At 44.1% G+C, this 19036-nt stretch overlaps 1 protein-coding gene across 6 annotated transcripts in view; it reads right to left on the reverse strand.

Annotated features, from left to right (window-relative positions):
• Nucleotides 1–347: 347 nt before the first annotated feature.
• The window catches only part of IKZF2 (IKAROS family zinc finger 2), a 136779-nt gene continuing 118090 nt past the window's right edge, over nt 348–19036 (reverse strand). For all 6 annotated transcript variants that reach the window (XM_054070403.1, XM_054070404.1, XM_054070401.1 and 3 more), the window contains 2 exons: nt 18217–18360; nt 348–11006 (listed from right to left, as the gene is read on the reverse strand). In XM_054070403.1, the coding sequence (XP_053926378.1) occupies nt 10282–11006; nt 18217–18360 (869 nt within the window). In that variant the 3' untranslated portion in view covers nt 348–10281. The remainder of the gene's footprint in view (nt 11007–18216; nt 18361–19036) is intronic.

Here is a 19036-nt window from a genome sequence, read left to right on the forward strand (position 1 = left end):
TTCCCTGACATCAACGAAAAGAGCATCATTCTCTCTAGTAAAGTTTTGGGACAGGACCTCGAGTCGCTCAAGTCAGTCACTTCTGTCTTACAATGGCACAACGCGATTTCTCCTCTATGCACTAAATATTCGGAGTGGTCCATTAGTTGAATCTTGGGTCTTTTTGAAGCAAACCCAGTAATGTCGCAACCCTGACTGAAGGAAGAAGGTTTATCGAACACAAGCATTCCTTGGAGACAACATACATCAAACATGACTTAAAGGAAGATTAAGTTTTATTCAGACGATATCTTAAGGAGTTTCCATTCCCGTGTCAATGATGAACACCTTTATTACGGGAGAGGCTGGTTAATCTTTAACCAAGAATTCACAAGAGATTCTTAAAACAAACAACAAACAACTTACGAAGCCTCATAAGATCTTCCTTTTATTCTGAAGAGCTCGTACCATGAATGCTACCGGACTGATAGCTGCGTTACGAAAGAAAGAACGCGTTAGATGATGTGAACTACTCAATAAATCCCTAACAGGAAGATCACTTCTCAAGAAAAAGGAGGGAAACTCAGCTCAAACCCCACGCTGAGGGAAGGGTTCAGAGGAATTGTTTATGTGGTCTGAGTGTCTTCCAGCAAGAATTGGACCTTGGGCCACTAACTCATTTCTGTAACATCACTGACCATATGGCAGGTGACCAATGCCGCCATCCGACACGGTAGGACCTTAGAGGGGGGACTACTTCACGCTGAGGCTGATGAAAAGAATGTCACTCGCTTCAATGAATAGTTAAAGTGGATCTGCACCCAATTCACCACTCTCATAACCCATAACCCCAACCCCTAACGCATTCAGACCCTCTATTGGATTCACAGGAGTCGATATAAGGTAGAAACGCAATTCCTTTCAGGTGCCAAACTGCCACACGCGTTTCCTGCTGCAAGAAAGAAAAATGTATGCATACACCAGTGCTTCCAGAAAGCTTGAATGGAAACCCCTTTCATGTCAGAAGTTTATTTTTATTGGTAAAATATTAAATAATATACAGAATTAAAAACTGCACTTACACTTCTGAGAAGAAATAATTCTTGGACAAATTATATGCTTGTTCCTGAGATTCCCTACATTTATTCCAGTAGCTGTGCACTCAAGACAGTACAAACCTTTATAATATAATCCTTTTCACAAAGTATTACAAAGTTTCTGCAGCTTTTTTTTTTTTTCTTTTGTATTTATACACACACACGGACTCACACTCGCACGTGGCTGTACAACACTCACACACGTACAGAGTACACACATACAGATGTGGAACCATGGGTATGCGTGTATCCTAAGGAGAAAAAAAAAAAAACCAATAACAAGTCCCACAGTTCAGTCTACAGTGGCAAAACCTTTTTAGCAGGAGATACGGGCTTACATTAGGATTGCTCACATGCACCACTGTCACAGTGATCATTTCTGAATTCCTTTTATAAGAGCGTGTTCCAACGACCACATGAAGCGATGGGACAATTCCCAGCGTCTTCACTGGCTGTTGGAATAAACTCTGATGGATTTTTTTTATATATATTTGTTTTCATTTAAAAGATTCCTCAATTTCAGCTCAGAACGCGTCAGAACTAAAGAAAATCCCGGGAGAAAAGCGGTCATTTATCAGGTTACCCATGTGGCTTCAGGAAAACAGCACTGGAGTGGGCAGAGCGCAACTCTATGAGTTGGGAAGAGGCCGTGACAAATGGGTCAGACCCATTACTCACAAAACAGTGTGGGCTTTGCCACGATCCCACTGCTGCAGTGCGGTCCCTTCTTGCGGGAGGACCTGAACAACCTATGTGAGGTCACCAGAATTTGGCCCTAGGAGTGTGAATCCGTGGGCGACCGCGGGAGTCACCCACCAAACGTGTTTTTCTCTTTGAACTCAAACGCAAGAGTCTGGGAAATTCATTTTGGCAATCAATCAGAATGGGTTACAGACTTCTCAACTCGGTTATTATTAAACAGGAATATCTTAAATACAAATTTAGAGGACAAAAGTGGCTACTGTGCATGCGCAGTAACTGCCTTTCAAAGAAACCTCGATGGGATTTTGTTTATTTTATTACGTACCTAAATGCATATTTACAGAACAGCGGCTTCAGTCTACGGGGCGGGGAGGAAAAAGGCATTAAAAATACACTATATATAAATATGTATGATATGTAAAACAAGTCCCATCTAAACTTATATAAGACAAGGACAACTCTAAAGAAGCTTTTCTGGTCTCTCAGGTAGATAAAGGACACGAGTCCGGTCGTTCTTACGCAGGCAAATCTCTCCCATTAGAGCAAAGGGCAGGTTTGCCCTAGCTAAGGGATTAGGACTAATCCAAAATCCATCATCAAAGCCAACAGGAGCCTCCACTGAGTGGGTTTTGGATCAGACCAAGAGATCTTTTTTTTTTTATCCTTTTTTTTTTTTTTTGTTATTTTTGATAAACATCAATATTAAGTGCTTTTCTTAAAAAGAAAGCCTCAATTAAAAAAGAAAAGGAAGGAAGAGGCAAGAGCAGGTATGTCCTTAATTCCAGCACTGGATGTGTTCCAATGTCAAAGAAAAGCAGGAGTTAAGGTTCGGGCTTTAGCCTTAACTTACAGTTTCTCACCTTTTGTCAGTCACAATCTTAATTTATGCAGTTCCTTGAACCTTATCTTTGAATGTATTTAAGACAGAGCATTTTGTTTCACTGATTTGTGAGGAAAGCAAAAAGAACCCATTATACATCAATAAGATGTCAGGGAAGGTATTGCACTTGAACAGAAAAATAACCCAAAAAGGTGATTTTGTTGGTGATTTTTTTTTTTTTAAAAACTAATATAAGCAAATAATCCATATCTGTAATGAGCATGTTTAGAAAGCAAGATCCAAGAATGAAGCCATAAGAAGCAAATTTGGGGTTGGTAACCCCCACCCTGGAATACAACAGTAGTAAAACTTTTTTTTTTTTTAAAGCATTTTCTTCCAACAGGAAAAAAAAAATTATTTTTTTTTTTTTTTTTTTACTTTACAATTTTAAATCTTTCTAAACATTTGCATTAAAAGTTTCCAGTTTCTCATAAAAAGATATACATTTTAGGAAAAAAAAAATACAACCAGAAAATAAAACCAACTAAAGAGGAAGGCAAATATACAGTATTATAATCACATCACTGTGGAGTCATCTTGGAAGGTACCCTAGGTCTTTAAAGTGTTTCAAAGAGTACGTACCTTAGGGTTTTGCTTTTTTTGTTTTTCTCAAATTAACTTTCTTTTTTTCTTTTTCCTGTTTTTAATATAAAACTATGCTTGAGTACAAAAATATGTAAACAGACTGTACAGCCAATGAACAAAATAACCCCCAAAAACAACCCCCAAACCCCTTCGACAGCCCAAAGCTACGGGAGAGAAGAGCAGGCCCAGACTTAAAGCTCGGAGAAGGAAAGGGGGGAGAGAGGAGAAACCCACTGCAAGCCGGAGGAGACCGAGAGGACGCATTCAAGCTCTGAGGACAATTGACAATTCGTCAAATAATTGATCACAGTTTTGGAATCTACAAAAATAAACCAGAAAGTCCTTCCCTTGTGTGTTCAGGAACAAACATCCGTTTCCAGTAAGCAATGTCGAATCCCAGTAAGTGCATAGTAGGGGATTCAGTGACCTCTATCCCTTCAAGAAGATTTTCTTACTCGCTATCACTTGAGGTAAAACCAAAATCGCCCGATTTACTGCAAACTGGCCTCGTCGTGCCAATACTGGAGTTGTGCTCTCCGCTGCACCTTGTGGGAGAATCCATATTTTATCCGTGACTGGGAATACCAACTAGAGGCTACCGGCATTCGCGTACCGCCGAGTGCGAGGGATTAAGGCTACTACACAACCGTAAGCGACCATGCCTTCGCCGCGGAGCCCCACCACCGAGGACTGGGAACCGAGACCTGCCCAGAGCTGCCGTGCTGCACCGATCAGCAAATAAGGCCCCGATCTCACCAATAATCGGAATTATTAAGCCCACGGTTAATTGCAAAGCTCCTGTGGGCTTCCAGATCAAATCAAAGGGATGGCAGGAGGCTAATCACGTGCTAAAAGGTTTTCTTGGACTGCAATGCAGTTGCCTAAGTCAATACGCGCCGCAGGGAGGAAGCATCAGCCCAAGCTTTGGGCCAAGCTGCTCCCTTTCTCCCAACAGAGTACGCATCATACAAGCCCCTCTCAAGCCACGATCTGATTCAATTCGCCGTCATTCACTCTCCTAAAATACTTTGTGTACTGCTAGTAAACTCATGACAGTATTTGTGTCGTACCTGTAAATAATGTTAAGTTCTACTATAGCAACGTAAGTCCTTGTCAAAATGGTCATTTCTGTCCACTGATTAATCAGGTCTCATGATTTTTATGTAAAGGAAAAGCTTTTACAGAAGGAGAGAGCATGGGCGGTTTTCCCTCCAAATCAGGATCCATGTGAGCATACCGATAACAACCTTTCCGAAGGCTGGAAGTGAACAGGAACTGGGAATGCTTGCCTACACGATCAACTGAAAAGCTGGATGATGTAAACAGACACTTTCCGCTATTTATCTGAGGGGATGGACAGAAATCACACGCTTCCAGGCATAGCTGTAGGAGGCTAAAGCAAAAACCAGTGCTGTTCTCCTTGGCCTATAAGTCAGGACAACTCTTAATGGGATAAAAGGGAATAGCTTTACCACAAACTGCCTCGTTTCGACCCAACTTCTCCTCCTGCAAACTCTCTGTGGCCGCAGAGAGATGGGTGCTGAGGGTCTGACCGAAGGCGTGCAGGCCTAGCACCTATCCCTGCCGGCAGCTTCATGCCATGCCGGCACGCTTAGACGCTGTGCCTGCGCAGGGTGAATAACTCCCTCTGAAACTAGGTCACCAACCAGCCGGGAAAGTACCGAAACACCACCGCGCCTCTCACCAAAGCGTTCCAGCTCACAGAGCCCCGTAGCATCTCCTACAGATGGGCTTCTCTCATCTTTACATCACAGATTAGGGCGGCAGCAGCACCGCACTCCAACTTGCACACCATTTCCAAAGGACTTTTGTTCTTGCCTGATTTCTTTATCCAGGTTGAAGCAAGAAGCAGATGCTTTGAAGTCTGCTCCCGTTCCTCAATGGGAACTTAAAAGCGCAACAAAGTCCATTTCTGAGCGTGCTTTACTTAAAGCTGTGGAGGGAAACCTGTCCCAGCGCTGCGCTGCTGAGGGCTTTTGCAGCGAGTCTCGGGACGCTGTGTTGGTTGGGACCAGCTCCGAGACCAGCTCTGGCTGGAGAGCTGGAACGCAGGGTGATTTTCAGCCCTTCCCACTCCCAAAAGCCAGCTGCCTCCAGGAAATCTCACAGCAAAGCCCTCAGACGGCCCTCTCGCCGGGTCAAACTGCCAAGGAAGGTGCAGAACGGGAGCGGGATCTGCCTCGCGACACCGTAGGAGTAGGGATGTTTACTTTGGGTTGTGTTTCGTCACGCATTCTGAAAGGGGATGGGGAGATACCATGAACGACAGCACGAGCTTCCAAAATGCATTTGAAAAAGGCACATAGACAATAAAGCATATATCTCCTTATACAATACCAGATATAGAAACTAACTTCCTCAACATCTCCAGCCACCCTGGACCACGAGCCATTCCTACCACCCATTCCTACCTTGAAATGATACCAAGCCAAGCTAAAATACAGATTTCTATCGTCAAAAGCCAATTTCATCACACTTTCCCTAAAATCCCACACTGAATTTAGGCGACACAGGTACCCAAGTATTCAGGCACTCCCTTCTTCCTCCTCAGTACATTATATTATAATTACGTTACATTAGAAAGTACAGCAAGAGTTAAGGAAAGGAATATTATCTTGGGAAGGAACTCTACTACTGCAGCTCCCATTCTTGGCTGAACCAGGCACCTATCCCTAAATCACCTCCAAAGTTTCTTTCTGGAGGAAGAAGTGTCTGCTGTCTGGCTTCTTTCAGAGACGAAAAAGCCAGCTCAGGACCTAGACAACACTAATACTGTCCTCTTAAAGGCCAGTTTCGAAGGGTTTGGTTCTGTTCCCGGCCTCCCCTCCTGCCTGCCAGCCCCAATTCAACCCCTGTAAACAGAAATCAATTTGGAAACTCCTAACATTGAGAATTGCTTTTACTAAATATACTACTTTGTGAGCTGTGTCCTCACACTGTAGACGCTATCACTAATAAACCCACAGGAAAAAAAAAAACCAGGCCAATTAACACAGCCGGATTCTTTCTCTCTAATACAGACCAATAAAGGTTAACGCCAAGAAACCTTTCCCATCACATCATAGATAGAAACGCTTTTTAAGGAGAATAAAATTGTTTTAATCCCATCAGTTACTGAATAGAGCACTGGCTTTACTGAAAAATGCTATATTTTTTGATGTGTGCTCCTAACTGACTGCAAAGAGAGGCAGCTGTAAAATTCATTGGCCGTAACAGCAGATAGATAGATAATGCCCTTTGCTCCAAGAATATGGATCATACCAAGAGCAGAAGCAACAGTCACACTTCTATTTCAATTAATAGGCTTGTGATCCTCTAAATTGAGGCAGAATCTTGCCATTTTTGATGTAAAGAGAAGTGAGAGGGTTTACTGGCAGGGATGTGCGCAGAAACCGCTTGCTTTTTTTTTAATGAAAATGGGGAACGCTCACAGGAAGCCAATTCTAAATTTGCAAATGCATGTTTTTAACTGGAACTCTGATTCCAAGAATTTCAAGATCAGCCAGGTTCAATTTCCAGCACCAAATACTTAGAACAAATGGATCTGCAGGCCAAGGATTACCTACTGAAATTCCCAGTAGGCTGTGAATGACTAATGAACTCGACCAAACTCAAGAGTTTTTCTTAGAAATCTTCAGAGAGCAAGCAAGAATAAGAAAAAAATTGCCGATCTCCGAGACCCATTCTGCACACTTTGTGTAGGGGCAAAATGCTTTACGTAAAAAGCCTCCGCTAATTTTTAGAAGGAAGTGAATGTTAAAATAAATGTTAGCCCAACACTTTGTTGAAAATCTGGACTCGAATTGGACTTTTCTCCTTTCCATAGCTCTGGGATAAAAAACTTCAGTCAGTGATTAGTAAAGAACACGGATAATAAAAATTAATGTATGCCCTCAGCTTCTGGCTCTCCAAAAAAACACGGGGTTTGGGAGATAACTAAACCAGCGTGTCCCGCGCCGCCTCCCCAGATCTCGGGTAGCCGTGCTCCCACACAGATCTCAAGTGCTACTATTGGGACAAGAAAGTGGAGCTAAAAAACCACCGTGTTTCCCCACCTGATCTTTTAACCATCGACAGAATATACACTGCAGGAGGTATCAATGAATCATCAATGAATCAAAGTGCAGACTAACAAACTGCAGATATAATTGCAGCCAACTGATTTGTGGATACACAAGAGATTCTCTGCTTTTCCCGTATTCCGGTGCTTTCCCAAACGCAGAGTTTTTGAACCCTTTTTCCCTAGCGCTAACTATTCCAAGAAACCATAGCCCGTACCCTTTCTGCTGACCACACAGCGGAAAAGGGAGTGTTGTCCCCCAGAGACTGAGAGGGATTGCGGGCAACTCCTTTCTCTGGCCCAGGCATGTGCCTTTCTGGTGGCCCAAGCCAGCCTAGTGACCTTCAGGCCCATCACCTTCTTTTCGTGGCATGCTGTATAAGCAATCCTCTCCTATTCTGAATTTCCAAGCACATCCTGAGGCAGAAGATGCCTGGCTGCCTCCTAAACCAACCTTCACAGCCACACGGCATAAAAGCGATGCCCTCCAGCACTTTCCTGTTTTTCTCCTGCACAAACTCCTTTGACTGCACCAAGCACAAGCAAACGAGTCCGGTCCGGAGGGTGGCAGTGGTTAATTTGCTTGAGTTTCCTCAAGAAAGAAGGAGGGGGAGGAACCCAACGACATTAAGAACAATGTTGGGAATAGGTCTTTAAATCTGTCTCTCCAAAGCCCGTATATTCCCAGCCTTGATAGCTCTCACATTACACGAGATGACATTTCTCTCCATATTGTATTATAATTAATAGGCTACTGCAAGACTTTACCAGCTCCTACTTAATAGCATTTCAGTGCTGGGAAGCAGTCATCAGGTAATCTGGCCATGATCTACTGTATCCTTTCTAAACACAGGTTCTTGCTGCCAAGAATGTCACCATAAAAAGATTTCAATCAATACCACTCAGCTCCTACTTTCAAAAGCTCCAGGCCTAGGAAGAGAAGAAGGAAAAAAAAAAACCCAACCCAGTACCCTCAAAACGAACAGCAAACTGTCAAATGCATCGAGGACGCAGATTGAAGTGAGCAGATGGGAATTCATTACGGCCCGATCTTGCTCTCTCTTTTATACTTTAGTAACTTTATAGTTTGGAAAAGGTCTCACCAAATGCACGGAGACCATGTGCACGGAGGGGGTTAAACCCATGCCGATCTCTCCGTTCTCAAGCAGTGCTCTTGTTGCCAAACAACAACATTTCAATTGTGATTGGTACAAACAGTTGGGTTTCAATGGCAATCTGTCACGTAGGTTTAAGCCCAGTTTTTTACTGATGCAACCTGCAGCTTGCGGGGTGGTTGCTGGCTTTGTTATTTATTGGGAGAGAAAGAAAGGAAGCAAAATGGATTGGTGGGGCTTTTTTCTTGTCCGGTGGGCAGCTCAAGGACATGCTCCGGAGCTGGTTTCTCCATTTATTTTCCATACAGTGAAATTAATAAATCTGGAATAAAAATGAAACCCAAAACCGAAGCACAGCACCCGCATCTCCACGTACCACTTTCTGAAGAAGCGGAGAAGGTCCTATGTGATCTGTTTGCTTGCAGGGCTTTGGTGCTCTCCAAGAGCAAAGGTTATCCAGCAAAACCTGTAAACACCTCCACCTCTAAACTAAAGCAGAACGGATGACTTAAAACCAAACGGAAGCCAGCAGTTCAGCAAAAGAGCAAATAAGATGTCAACAAGAGAAAAACAGTCAAGGCTCGGATCCTGATGCAGCTGAAGTAGTTGGAGTAGTTCCATTGAATTCAATGGAGCTAAGAGGATTAATGCTGGCCAAGGATCTGGCTCCTAGAGTTTTCCCAGCTGCAAGTCTTAGTTTAGGCTGCTGCCAAGAGGTTAACACTGTGATAATAGAATGAGAAAGTATTTATATATCTCTATATACCTATATTTAAAGAACACTTTCCTATGAGTAGTTTTGTCATTTTAAAATCCATACTTTTAAAACAAAATTATATCAGAAGAGCAGCAGAACCTCTTGAGTAAACTACAGACTCTCTCACCCACTCCTAAGCCACTTACTGTCCTAGAAGCAAGTTTAAATGTTATTTCTAAATGCTATTTCTTAAAACATAGGGTGCAACTAAGTAAGTAAGGCTCCCGAGGGTCTCCAGGAAGCCGGTGAGTTACCACACAGGCATGGAGTAACAGCAAATCAACAACTCTAAAAAAGGTGCTTCATAAGTTAAGGAAAATAAAAAATACGAAGCCTCAGACTTACCACAGAAGGCCCTCAGACTTATGAAACTAAACTGTTGTAACGTGGTACAGTGTTAAGACGTACAATTCATTTTTCCATTTTTATTATTATTGGGTTTTTTTTTACATTCTAAAAGGGCGATACATACTGAACCCAGGGAAACAGCTCACCCTAGAGAGTGATTCTGAAAGGAATATTGACTTTGATCCGCGCTCCTAAATCCCTAACAGGTTTGCTTTAAGAAGAATTGTTCATTCTGCAGAATAAAGCTCCTTCCACCAACCACCGAACCCCCACACTGTACGTACACTTTTGAAAAAGGCTCTCTGAAATGTTCCTACCTATTCGTTTGAAATCATAAACGAGTGGCATCTCGTTGGGACTTTAAAGCACCTAGCAGGGTTGAGCGATAGCCCAAACCAGGACACGATGTACAGCTGCTCAAGATAGACGCCGACTGCCTTTCCATTCCCCTAGAAAGCGAGGCGGGTCGCTCACCACCAAGCGACGGCAACAACAAACCCGTCTTTTATCCCTTCCCTTTCCATTCTTAAGCTGGGCAGAGAAAATGAGGTTGGGTCCACAAAAAAAAAAAAAAAAAAAAAAATAAGGTTAATAATAATAATTAAACAACAGCAACAACAACAACAGCAACAACAACAAAATAGGCGTCTCAATGTCTGAGGAAAAGGAGGATTGTAAGTGCAGTATTTCTTCATGTGCAGTTCTACTTCATACGAGTCCCCTTTGGATGAGAAGGCCTAGTGGAATGTGTGCTCCCCTCGGACTATGTGCGACGAGAACTCATAGCGGTCCTGGCTTCGGTAGCCACAGATGTTGCACTCTAGCGGGTCCCGGTAGCCGTGGCAGCCCATGTGGATGGTGTACATGACATGGTCCAGGAAAAGGACGCGACAGTGCTCGCACTTGAAAGCCCTAATCTGCTCCCCTTCTCCGTTGATGACCTTGTAGATATCCTTTAAAGAGCCCTTAGAAGCTTTTGTGGCATCCAAAGCCTTGGGGTCCTCCTTCATATAAGCCGGGCTTGGCTTCCTCTTGGGATTTAAGGCAGAGTTTCCTTGGTAGGACTGGCGGTCTTCGTGGCTGCTCTCTGAGTCAGTAGAATCCAGGCAGCTATTGCTGGGGGAGCCCTCTCTATCCTGGGTTCGACTCTTTGGTCTGATGAGGGAGATCGGGCCATCCATGTTGTTCTCGTGACTGTCAGCTGTTTCCCTGCTAATGGGCCTTTCTATCCTGTTGGGATGATAGACCTGAGCGTAAGCTGAGCTGATGACGGGGGCCACCTCTGCAATTGTGCTTGGTGTGTGCTGCATCAGGGGGTGAAGTGCCTCAGCTCCAAGGTAGGTGATTGCATTGTTGATGGCTTGGTCCATCATGTGAGACTGCATCAGCTCAGCCTCCTTCTCATAGGTTAGGTTCATATCAAAGGGAATATCTGGATAGCCAAACCTCATGAGCTTTTCACCTAAAGGACAAAAGCAAACGAATGAGAAAAATTAACATAATCATTCCAAGGTTTACCTGTAAAAGGGGTGGGGAGGGACCCTGAAAAGCCCCTGATTTGGGGTGAAATTAATTCCAGAGTCCAAAGTTAGGCTCCTTCTACTTGTTTACTAACCTCCTACAAAGCTTTTTCCTGAGATGGGTAAAACAGCAACCTCAGCAGCAGCTTTTTTTTTTGTTTGTTTTATTCCAGGTGAAACATGCAGCTGCAGCGACATCCAGACTGATACCAAACCTTCCACTGGACCTGACTGTGCTCCAAGTTAGGAAATACACGTTAACTGGTAGAAAATGGGATTGAACCACTGAGATCCATGAAGCTCCGCTGGTTTAGACCATTAGACGTACACTCCCAGAATTAAGAGGCAGTACCACGTCCCTCGCACTCCAGGGTCCCTCGTACGTACCTTATAGGGCTGCACAGCGAGAAACCTAAGCAATAGGTACAGAGGGCTCATAAAGAGTCACCTTTAGAGCCAGAATATATAAACCCTTCAATAAAATAACTGTGCGCAGCCACAGAACAGAGCAACTGCCAGGGGCACAGCGGGTGACCGTGCCCTTCAGGCTATAATATCTCTGTAATTCATCTCAAAAAAAAACCCCTCTACCCCCAAAGTTTCAAACAGAGAATTAAAGATCCCCCCCCCCAGTGTCTATTTCGGGAAGAAAACAGAATCAACTGCAGGTATAGCTTAGTTTCAGTCGGTAAAAGGCAAAAGCAAGTTTTCTTGACACAAGATAAAGAAATACAAAGTGATGATGAAGCTGGCGGATTGACCACTGTGTGAATCCAAATTCACATCCTCGAAACCTTTTTAAATCAATGGCGTTACAGATAGGGGAAACCAGAACCACACGCTGGTGAAACCATGCTAGTCACAGGGCTCACTGCGTATCGCAGATCTCATTTGAAGTTAATAATTTATCAGGGATGACATCAGGGCTCAGCTCGGCACCACTGCTTTTCCAAGGATGGCTTTAGAGTGCCAGTACAAGTTCATACAACAACTCTTCTTTTGTGTTAGAAAAGGCTATATGTATATAAGATACAAGATATACAGGCTTATATGTGTGCACACACACAAATATTAGCTCATGGTAAGAGTTTTGAAGCTGATTTTACAAATTCTGATAAACAATTACAGTTGGTTTTCACCGTCTCTGTTACTTTTCACCGCCTTCGTACATAAAACCAGACTTTTCTTCAGTTCTGTAGGCAACTAAATTCATAGAATTATAAAACCACAGAATGCTTCGGGTTGCAAGAAACCTTAAAGCCCGTTCAGTTCCAAGCCCCTGCCATGGGCAGGGACACCTCCCACTGGATCAGGGGCTCCAAGCCCCATCCAACCTGGCCTTGAACCCCTCCAGGGATGGGGCAGCCACCACTGCTCTGGGCACCCTGGGCCAGGGCCTCCCCACCCTCACAGCAAAACATTTCTTCCTAAGATTTCATCCCGATCTCCCCTCTTGCAGCTTAAAACTGTTCCCCTCATCCCGTCTCTGCCCTCCCTGATCCAGAGCCCCTCCCCAGCTTTCCCGGAGCCCCTTTCAGCACTGGAAGCTGCTCTAAGGTCTCTCCCTGGAGCCTTCTCTTCTCCAGGCTGAACAACCCCAACTCTCTCAGCCTCATACAGGAGGTGCTCCAGCCCTTGGATCATCTTTGTGGCCTACTTTGGACTCGCTCTGGAGCTCATGGACAGATCCATGTCCTTCCTGTGCTGAGAACTCCAGAACCGAACGCAGGAGTCGAATTGAATTTGAGGAGTCACTACATACAGCTGATTTGGCTATCCAAGAATTAAAGAATTCAAGAATCTTCTATCACCTTTTGCCAAAATTGTTTGGAACAAAACGCATACAAACCACCATAAGAAAGGAACAGAACTGCAATCCCAAATCTCTTCCAAATAGCATCAGTACATTTCAACATAGCTATCACTCAGCATTTTATTTTTGACTATAATAATTCACTCCGCTTAGTGTGGCTTGTCTTAAAGTGATGCATAAAGAGAGAAATAATTTTATATTACCCATGGAACAATCAGGTTCTCCTTGGAGATGACGCATTACTTTAGTTCGCAAGGTAATTAAATGCACGTCTGGAGTGAAGCACGCGAACATTCCTGCTCTCTTCAGCAGTTCTGTTCACACGCTCCTGATCAGACACAACGTTCACATCCCTCACTATGTTTCCCTACAGCCCGCTGTGCTATGCTTACAGCTTAACGAAAGAAAGCATAATGTAGGAAACTGTTCCTTTGTTACACATTATGTATTCGGGGAAAAATAGGGAAAGAAGAAGCAAACAGTACTACAGTGACGGTGTTCGTAATGTAACACCACCTGAGGATGATCTTTGCTATCACACATCCTCTTTTCAGTGTTTCTGCTGTGGGCTGGGAGTCTGTCTGTCTGTGACAGCTGTCCTGATGCTACTAGGATGGACAACTCTGTGATGCCAGGTGGATACTTGGAGTGGCTCCTTCCCAGGTGGGCCAAAGTGGGACTGGAGAAGAGTTCCATAAGGCACATGGTGTCTTTGGCACAGTGGGAAGGAAGAAATCATAGAATGGTTTGGGTTGGAAGGAACCTGACCTTAAAGCCCATCCAGTTCCACCCCGTGCCACGGGCAGGGACACCTCCCACTGCATCAGGTTGCTCCAAGCCCCATCCAACCTGGTCTGGAACCCCTCCAGGGATGGGGCAGCCACCACTGCTCTGGGCAGCCTGGGCCAGGGCCTCCCCACCCTCAGAAGAAAACATTTCCTCCTCATATCGAATCCAAATCCCTCCTCTTTCAGTCTAAAACTGTTCCTCTCCATCCTGTCCCTGCACTCTGTGACAAAGAGCCCCTCCCTGGAAATGAAAACAGAGAAGTCCAGTGGTCCCTGTCACCTGCTCTGGCCACCTGTACTGCTCATCTTTGAAAAAGGAACTGCATCCGAGGAGAGTCTGACCCAGCCTCTAAACACGCTGTCTGGCCTTCGTAGGCTATATAGATCGAGAAGTCATATCTATCTTTTATGGACTACTTGGATGAACGACATAAACCTTACTTTGATTCCTTCTATCTGCCACATTTTGTTACTCCACCACAGACAGCAGAGCACAAAAAGCTGTAAATTGCCAGTGACCTGGCAATTATTCGTTCCTTTAATTACGAACTTGTTCCAAAAACGTCAGAGCCTTAGAAATACGATGTGACAGAAAAGTAAAAGAAATTACAACATGGGGAGGAGGGGGCATAAAACAGAACTCAGAATAAACATTAATAAATCAGTCCAACATGGTTTTCAATTTTAATTCCTCTTTAACCAAATCAGTACTTAAAATTAAATAGTTAGGTTCATAATTTTGAATTTTCATGTTGAGATTCTAGTTATTTTCGCCCTACACTGGTGAACTTGAAGAACTGTTTACCATTGTGGTTACCTTATCATATGATGACCAAAAAGCCCTCAAAGCTGGTATCTAAGACTAGCCCAAAGCTCACCAACACAGTCGTCCTGCGATACCTGTAGTCCACCTCCTCAAGTATCTAAAGCAACTGCAACGCTTGACACTTGGGAGACAGTTGCAATAAATCCTGGGAAAGTAGTTCCAGAACTCACCACTGGGTAAACTTCTTCCTGACCCCCATTAACTAGAAGTTGACTCTAACTTTGAAGCTCGTTGATCTTCGTTCCGAGACGCCTGCGTGTTTTTACTTCTTGCTATAACAACCGTGGTCTTATCGTAAGCCTCATAAACCGCCTCCTTTTGTATCCTGCCAGTTTTTAACCTCAGCGATGCCCTGTGAGAGTGAGCGTCACGTTCAAACAGAAAATACATTAATTGCCTTCATGTGATCAGCTTGGAGATGGTTGCTTTCCGTTTCACTGGTGTCAGCTTCTGCCTTCATTAAGGAGAGGCAAATACAAGTACTTGGACGCGTGCGCATCATAAACTATACTTTTTGCCTTCACTATTTCAACAGGTTTGTTAAGACTGGCACCTCAATAGCAGATGTATAACCAGGTCTCTCACTCAGAAATTAACTCTATTTGCTGTGTGCTGCTTCCTTTCCTCCTAAAATTTCAGTCAGAGAGAGGCTGTGGTCCATAACCAAGGTCCCTTGGAGATTACTGATCAGAAAGAGCAGTAAAACATTGATAGATGTAGCATGCAAAGATTTCAGCTTATGCTTACGTGACCTTCTCATAAACACCATTAAGTTGTTTTGGACAGGTGCCACACTTGCAGTACGCACAGGAAAATTTCCTGCAAGCTCGAGAACCATTACCAGTTCTTCCTGATAGAGTTGAACCATATTGCATCGGGGTGAAAACGGGAAGAAAAGTAAGGTCATGGAGAAAAAAAGAAAAGTAGCAAAGCAGAGACTGCTGTTTTTTTCAATTCAAACACTCTAATGCCATGAAAGAACAGAAAAGGCAGAAAGATAAGTTACAGTAAATAAGAAAGAGGACGCTTTCTCCTTGGAGCTGGATCTGGATAAAAAGCTGTATGTCACATCTAATTCTGAATTGGTACCCTAGAAATACAGAATACCAAAATGATCTGTTACACCTATAGAAAAAATAGGTTTATCTATCAATAAGCACTATAGCCAACCGAAGAGAATAACAGTCTGCTGCTGCCCGTAGGAAAACAGAATCACAGAATGGTTGGGGTTGGAAGGAACCTGAAAGCCAAGCCATGGGCAGGGACACCTCCCGCTGGATCAGGGGCTCCAAGCCCCATCCAACCTGGCCTTGAACCCCTCCAGGGATGGGGCAGCCACCACTGCTCTGGGCAACCTGGGCCAGGGCCTCACCACCCTCACACCAAAACATTTTTTCCTAAGATCTCGTCTCAATCTCCCCTCCTGCAGCTCAAAACCGTTCCCCTTGTCCTCTCCCTGCACTCTCTGATGAAGAGTCCCTCCACAGCTTTCCCAGAGCCTCTTTCAGCAATGGAAGCTGCTCTAAGATCTCCCTGGAGCCTTCTCTTCTCCAGGCTGAACAACCCCAACTCTCCCACTCTGTCCTTGTATGGGAGGTGCTCCAGCCCTCACATCATCTTTGTGGTCTCCTCTGAACTTGCTCCAACAGATCCATGTTTTTCCTGTGCCGAGGACTCCAGGCGAGGATTTGCACTCAGTAAGCTTGCCTTAGTAGGCAAAAAGGACATATAGTCAACTGCGCGTGAGTGGACAAATCAAATAACCTTTCTCGTCTAAAAAAAAGAGACCATGATGTAAAGCTTCCAAAACCAGATTCACCATATACCATCCAAAAAGTGCATTGGCTCAGTTCTGAGGTGTAGTTATCATCAGCTCAAAGAGGGATGGGTACAGGCATGGGCACACCAGGATGTCAGGGAAGGGAGCGAGGTCTCCAGCTTCCCTCTCAGCTACAGCCTCTAGCCCCTGCAAAGATAAACTCGGAGAGGGAGTGCAAACACAACTCTCTCCGAGCCTGTGGACAACGTGGATGGAAATAGAGTGCGAGGTGTGAACTGCCCTTCTTCCTTTTGTAGGAGTCTGTAGCGTTTCTGAGGCCAGGGCGCAGCGGTTGAAGCTTTGCACGGTTAACTGTCGCTGTTGATCGCAACATGCAAGAACACACAGCGCTTGCTGAGACAACACCGGGGAACCTGCTTTGATAGGGCCATGTTTACACTCTCATAAAGCCGTATTTGGCTTGTCAGTAGAGAGTTCTGCTCCCATTTCCACCCTCTTCAATCCCAACTGTTGTCACAGCAGTAAATTACATCAGAGTATAAAGCCTCCAGCTCTTATCAGCTCTACAATAATTCATCCAGACCACTCAAAGACAACAGTTTAACAATTACGCTTTTGTCTCAGAAGGACTAATAACAATATAAGGAAATACGGATGCCTCCCAGCATTCCTCCTGTGGGTCAGATTGTTCCTGACCCAACCTTGGCTCAGCACTGATATTCGGGAATGGTCAGAAGACAGCGAGCAGCCAGGTCAGTGTGTCAGAGCCCCCCAGGTGAGCTGCTGCTCTGCTCCCCCCCACTATTTGAAACCACGGGGGTTAAGATTTACACCACCTTCTGCAGCAATATAACATACACAGCGGAATCTGCATTTAGCTGAGGGGCAATGACTTTTCTAAATGGCCGTGTTAATTGCTTACAGCCTCTATCTCTCTCCAGAAGTGTCCTCAATGCAGGCGAATGAGTATGTGACACCCTTAGAATGCATAGGGCTGTCCTTCCGGGGAGCGAGTGTGGAAAATGTGGGTTACGTGACTTTGGAGTTTAGCAGCACTTACCCCAAATAATTTGCTGTCCCATCTCCCCTGCTAAAAAGTTTAGCAGTGCCCCAGTAGCAGCAAAGTTTTAAGGGACAGCTCAAACCAAGTAAAATTCCCAATACTGTCTCCTGTTGGAAGCTGAGCAATTTAAACATGTCAAGATCCAGAGCAAAACATGAATTCTGGGCCTCGGATTTTATATTTGGTAACCAAAAGTCACCCCGTGCTGGTTTATACTCATGTGTGAACCAGTTTGTGTGCAGAAAGGTGCTCTTGCAGCAAGCACTTCTTCCAACAGAAGTGATGTGATTTTACCTCCTCGTGCTGGTATTATAAGAGCACTTGTTGCCAGGTCTCAAGGATTTAAGATAATTACATGCCTTGAGATACTTGCATTTTTCTTAACACGCACATGTATGGAGACAGATAATTATATGAGAGTCTTAATTTTTATTTGCTGGGCCAAGGGGAGGGAAGAATGGCAACTCTAAATGTCAAAAGGGACAGAAAAAAGGTAGAAAAACCCAAACCAGCCTAATGCACAGTAAAAAGCTCAAGATTTTCTAAACCAATTTCTAAACCATTGGCACCAAACGGTAGCATTATTTTCACAATTGTGATGACGTCGATTTTGAAACCTCTTGGTGGTAAAAGTAATTCAGTAATTTTCATGATTTCTTAAAATTATAGAATGGTTCAGGTTGGAAGGGACCTTAAAGATAATCGAGTTCCAACCCCCCCTCAGTTTCTTGCTGTGGTTGAACCATCTCCATTGTTGTCCCTCCCCATCACAACCAAATTCTGAGCACGATGCTTGTCCTCTCTTGTTCTTTTGGCTGTTACAAATAACAAGTAACCTATACCTACGCACTAAAAATAATAAAAGGCGTATTTCAAGCTTACCCACAAACTTCTGTGGGGTGGAGCTTTTACGCTTTCCCATGTTGCTTGTCAGCTTCTCTATAACAGCAGGTCTCTCAAAAGGCACCAGAGAAATATTGTTGTCCATCACAGGCTCTTGTTCCTTACAATCTTCCATAGGAGGTACTACATAAAACCAAAAAATCGGATCAGACAAGTCTGGTCTACACTTCACAGACAACACAAAGCATTTGAGCCCTGCTGAGCGCAACAAGTGCAACACAAAATAAAGCGAGGTGCGAGAACACACTGGGCATCAATTAGGATAGCGTTCACCTTTGAGCAGAGCCACACTGACAAAACGCCTCTGCCTGGGACCATCTTATTTAGCAGAAGCCCAGCTTTAAGCTTTTATCAGAAGATTTGTTTTGTTCTGAATACTCAAGATCCCCAGCGTGGAGGAGATGCTTTTGCAAACTCACTCTGTAAATGACATTTTCTTTATTCTCCCTTCAACACAGTCACCTGTTGCCTGCATAACTTTGCGGTTATCCTTCTTTGTGCACTCCCTCTTCATGCTTACCAATCTTATTTTCCTTTCCCCCTAATCTCAATAACTAATAAACATACAAGGCATTGATGATTTGTGTTTCCTGGGCCCGACCGTGTATTCCCCAAGACAAAGGCTTCTGGAATGAAGGATCTGTTTGTTAAAGTACGTTTCCTCTTTCTATAGGCGAGTCTGTAAAATCAACACACGCTGTACTGGAATTACAGGATTAACATCACATGGAAATTCCCTTCAGAACCAGTTGCAGAAAATATCCATTGTTTGATTAATATTTTATCCCTTCCAACAAAG

The sequence above is a fragment of the Cuculus canorus genome, chromosome 6, assembly GCF_017976375.1.
Source record: "Cuculus canorus isolate bCucCan1 chromosome 6, bCucCan1.pri, whole genome shotgun sequence".
In the NCBI taxonomy this organism is placed as follows: domain Eukaryota; kingdom Metazoa; phylum Chordata; class Aves; order Cuculiformes; family Cuculidae; genus Cuculus; species Cuculus canorus.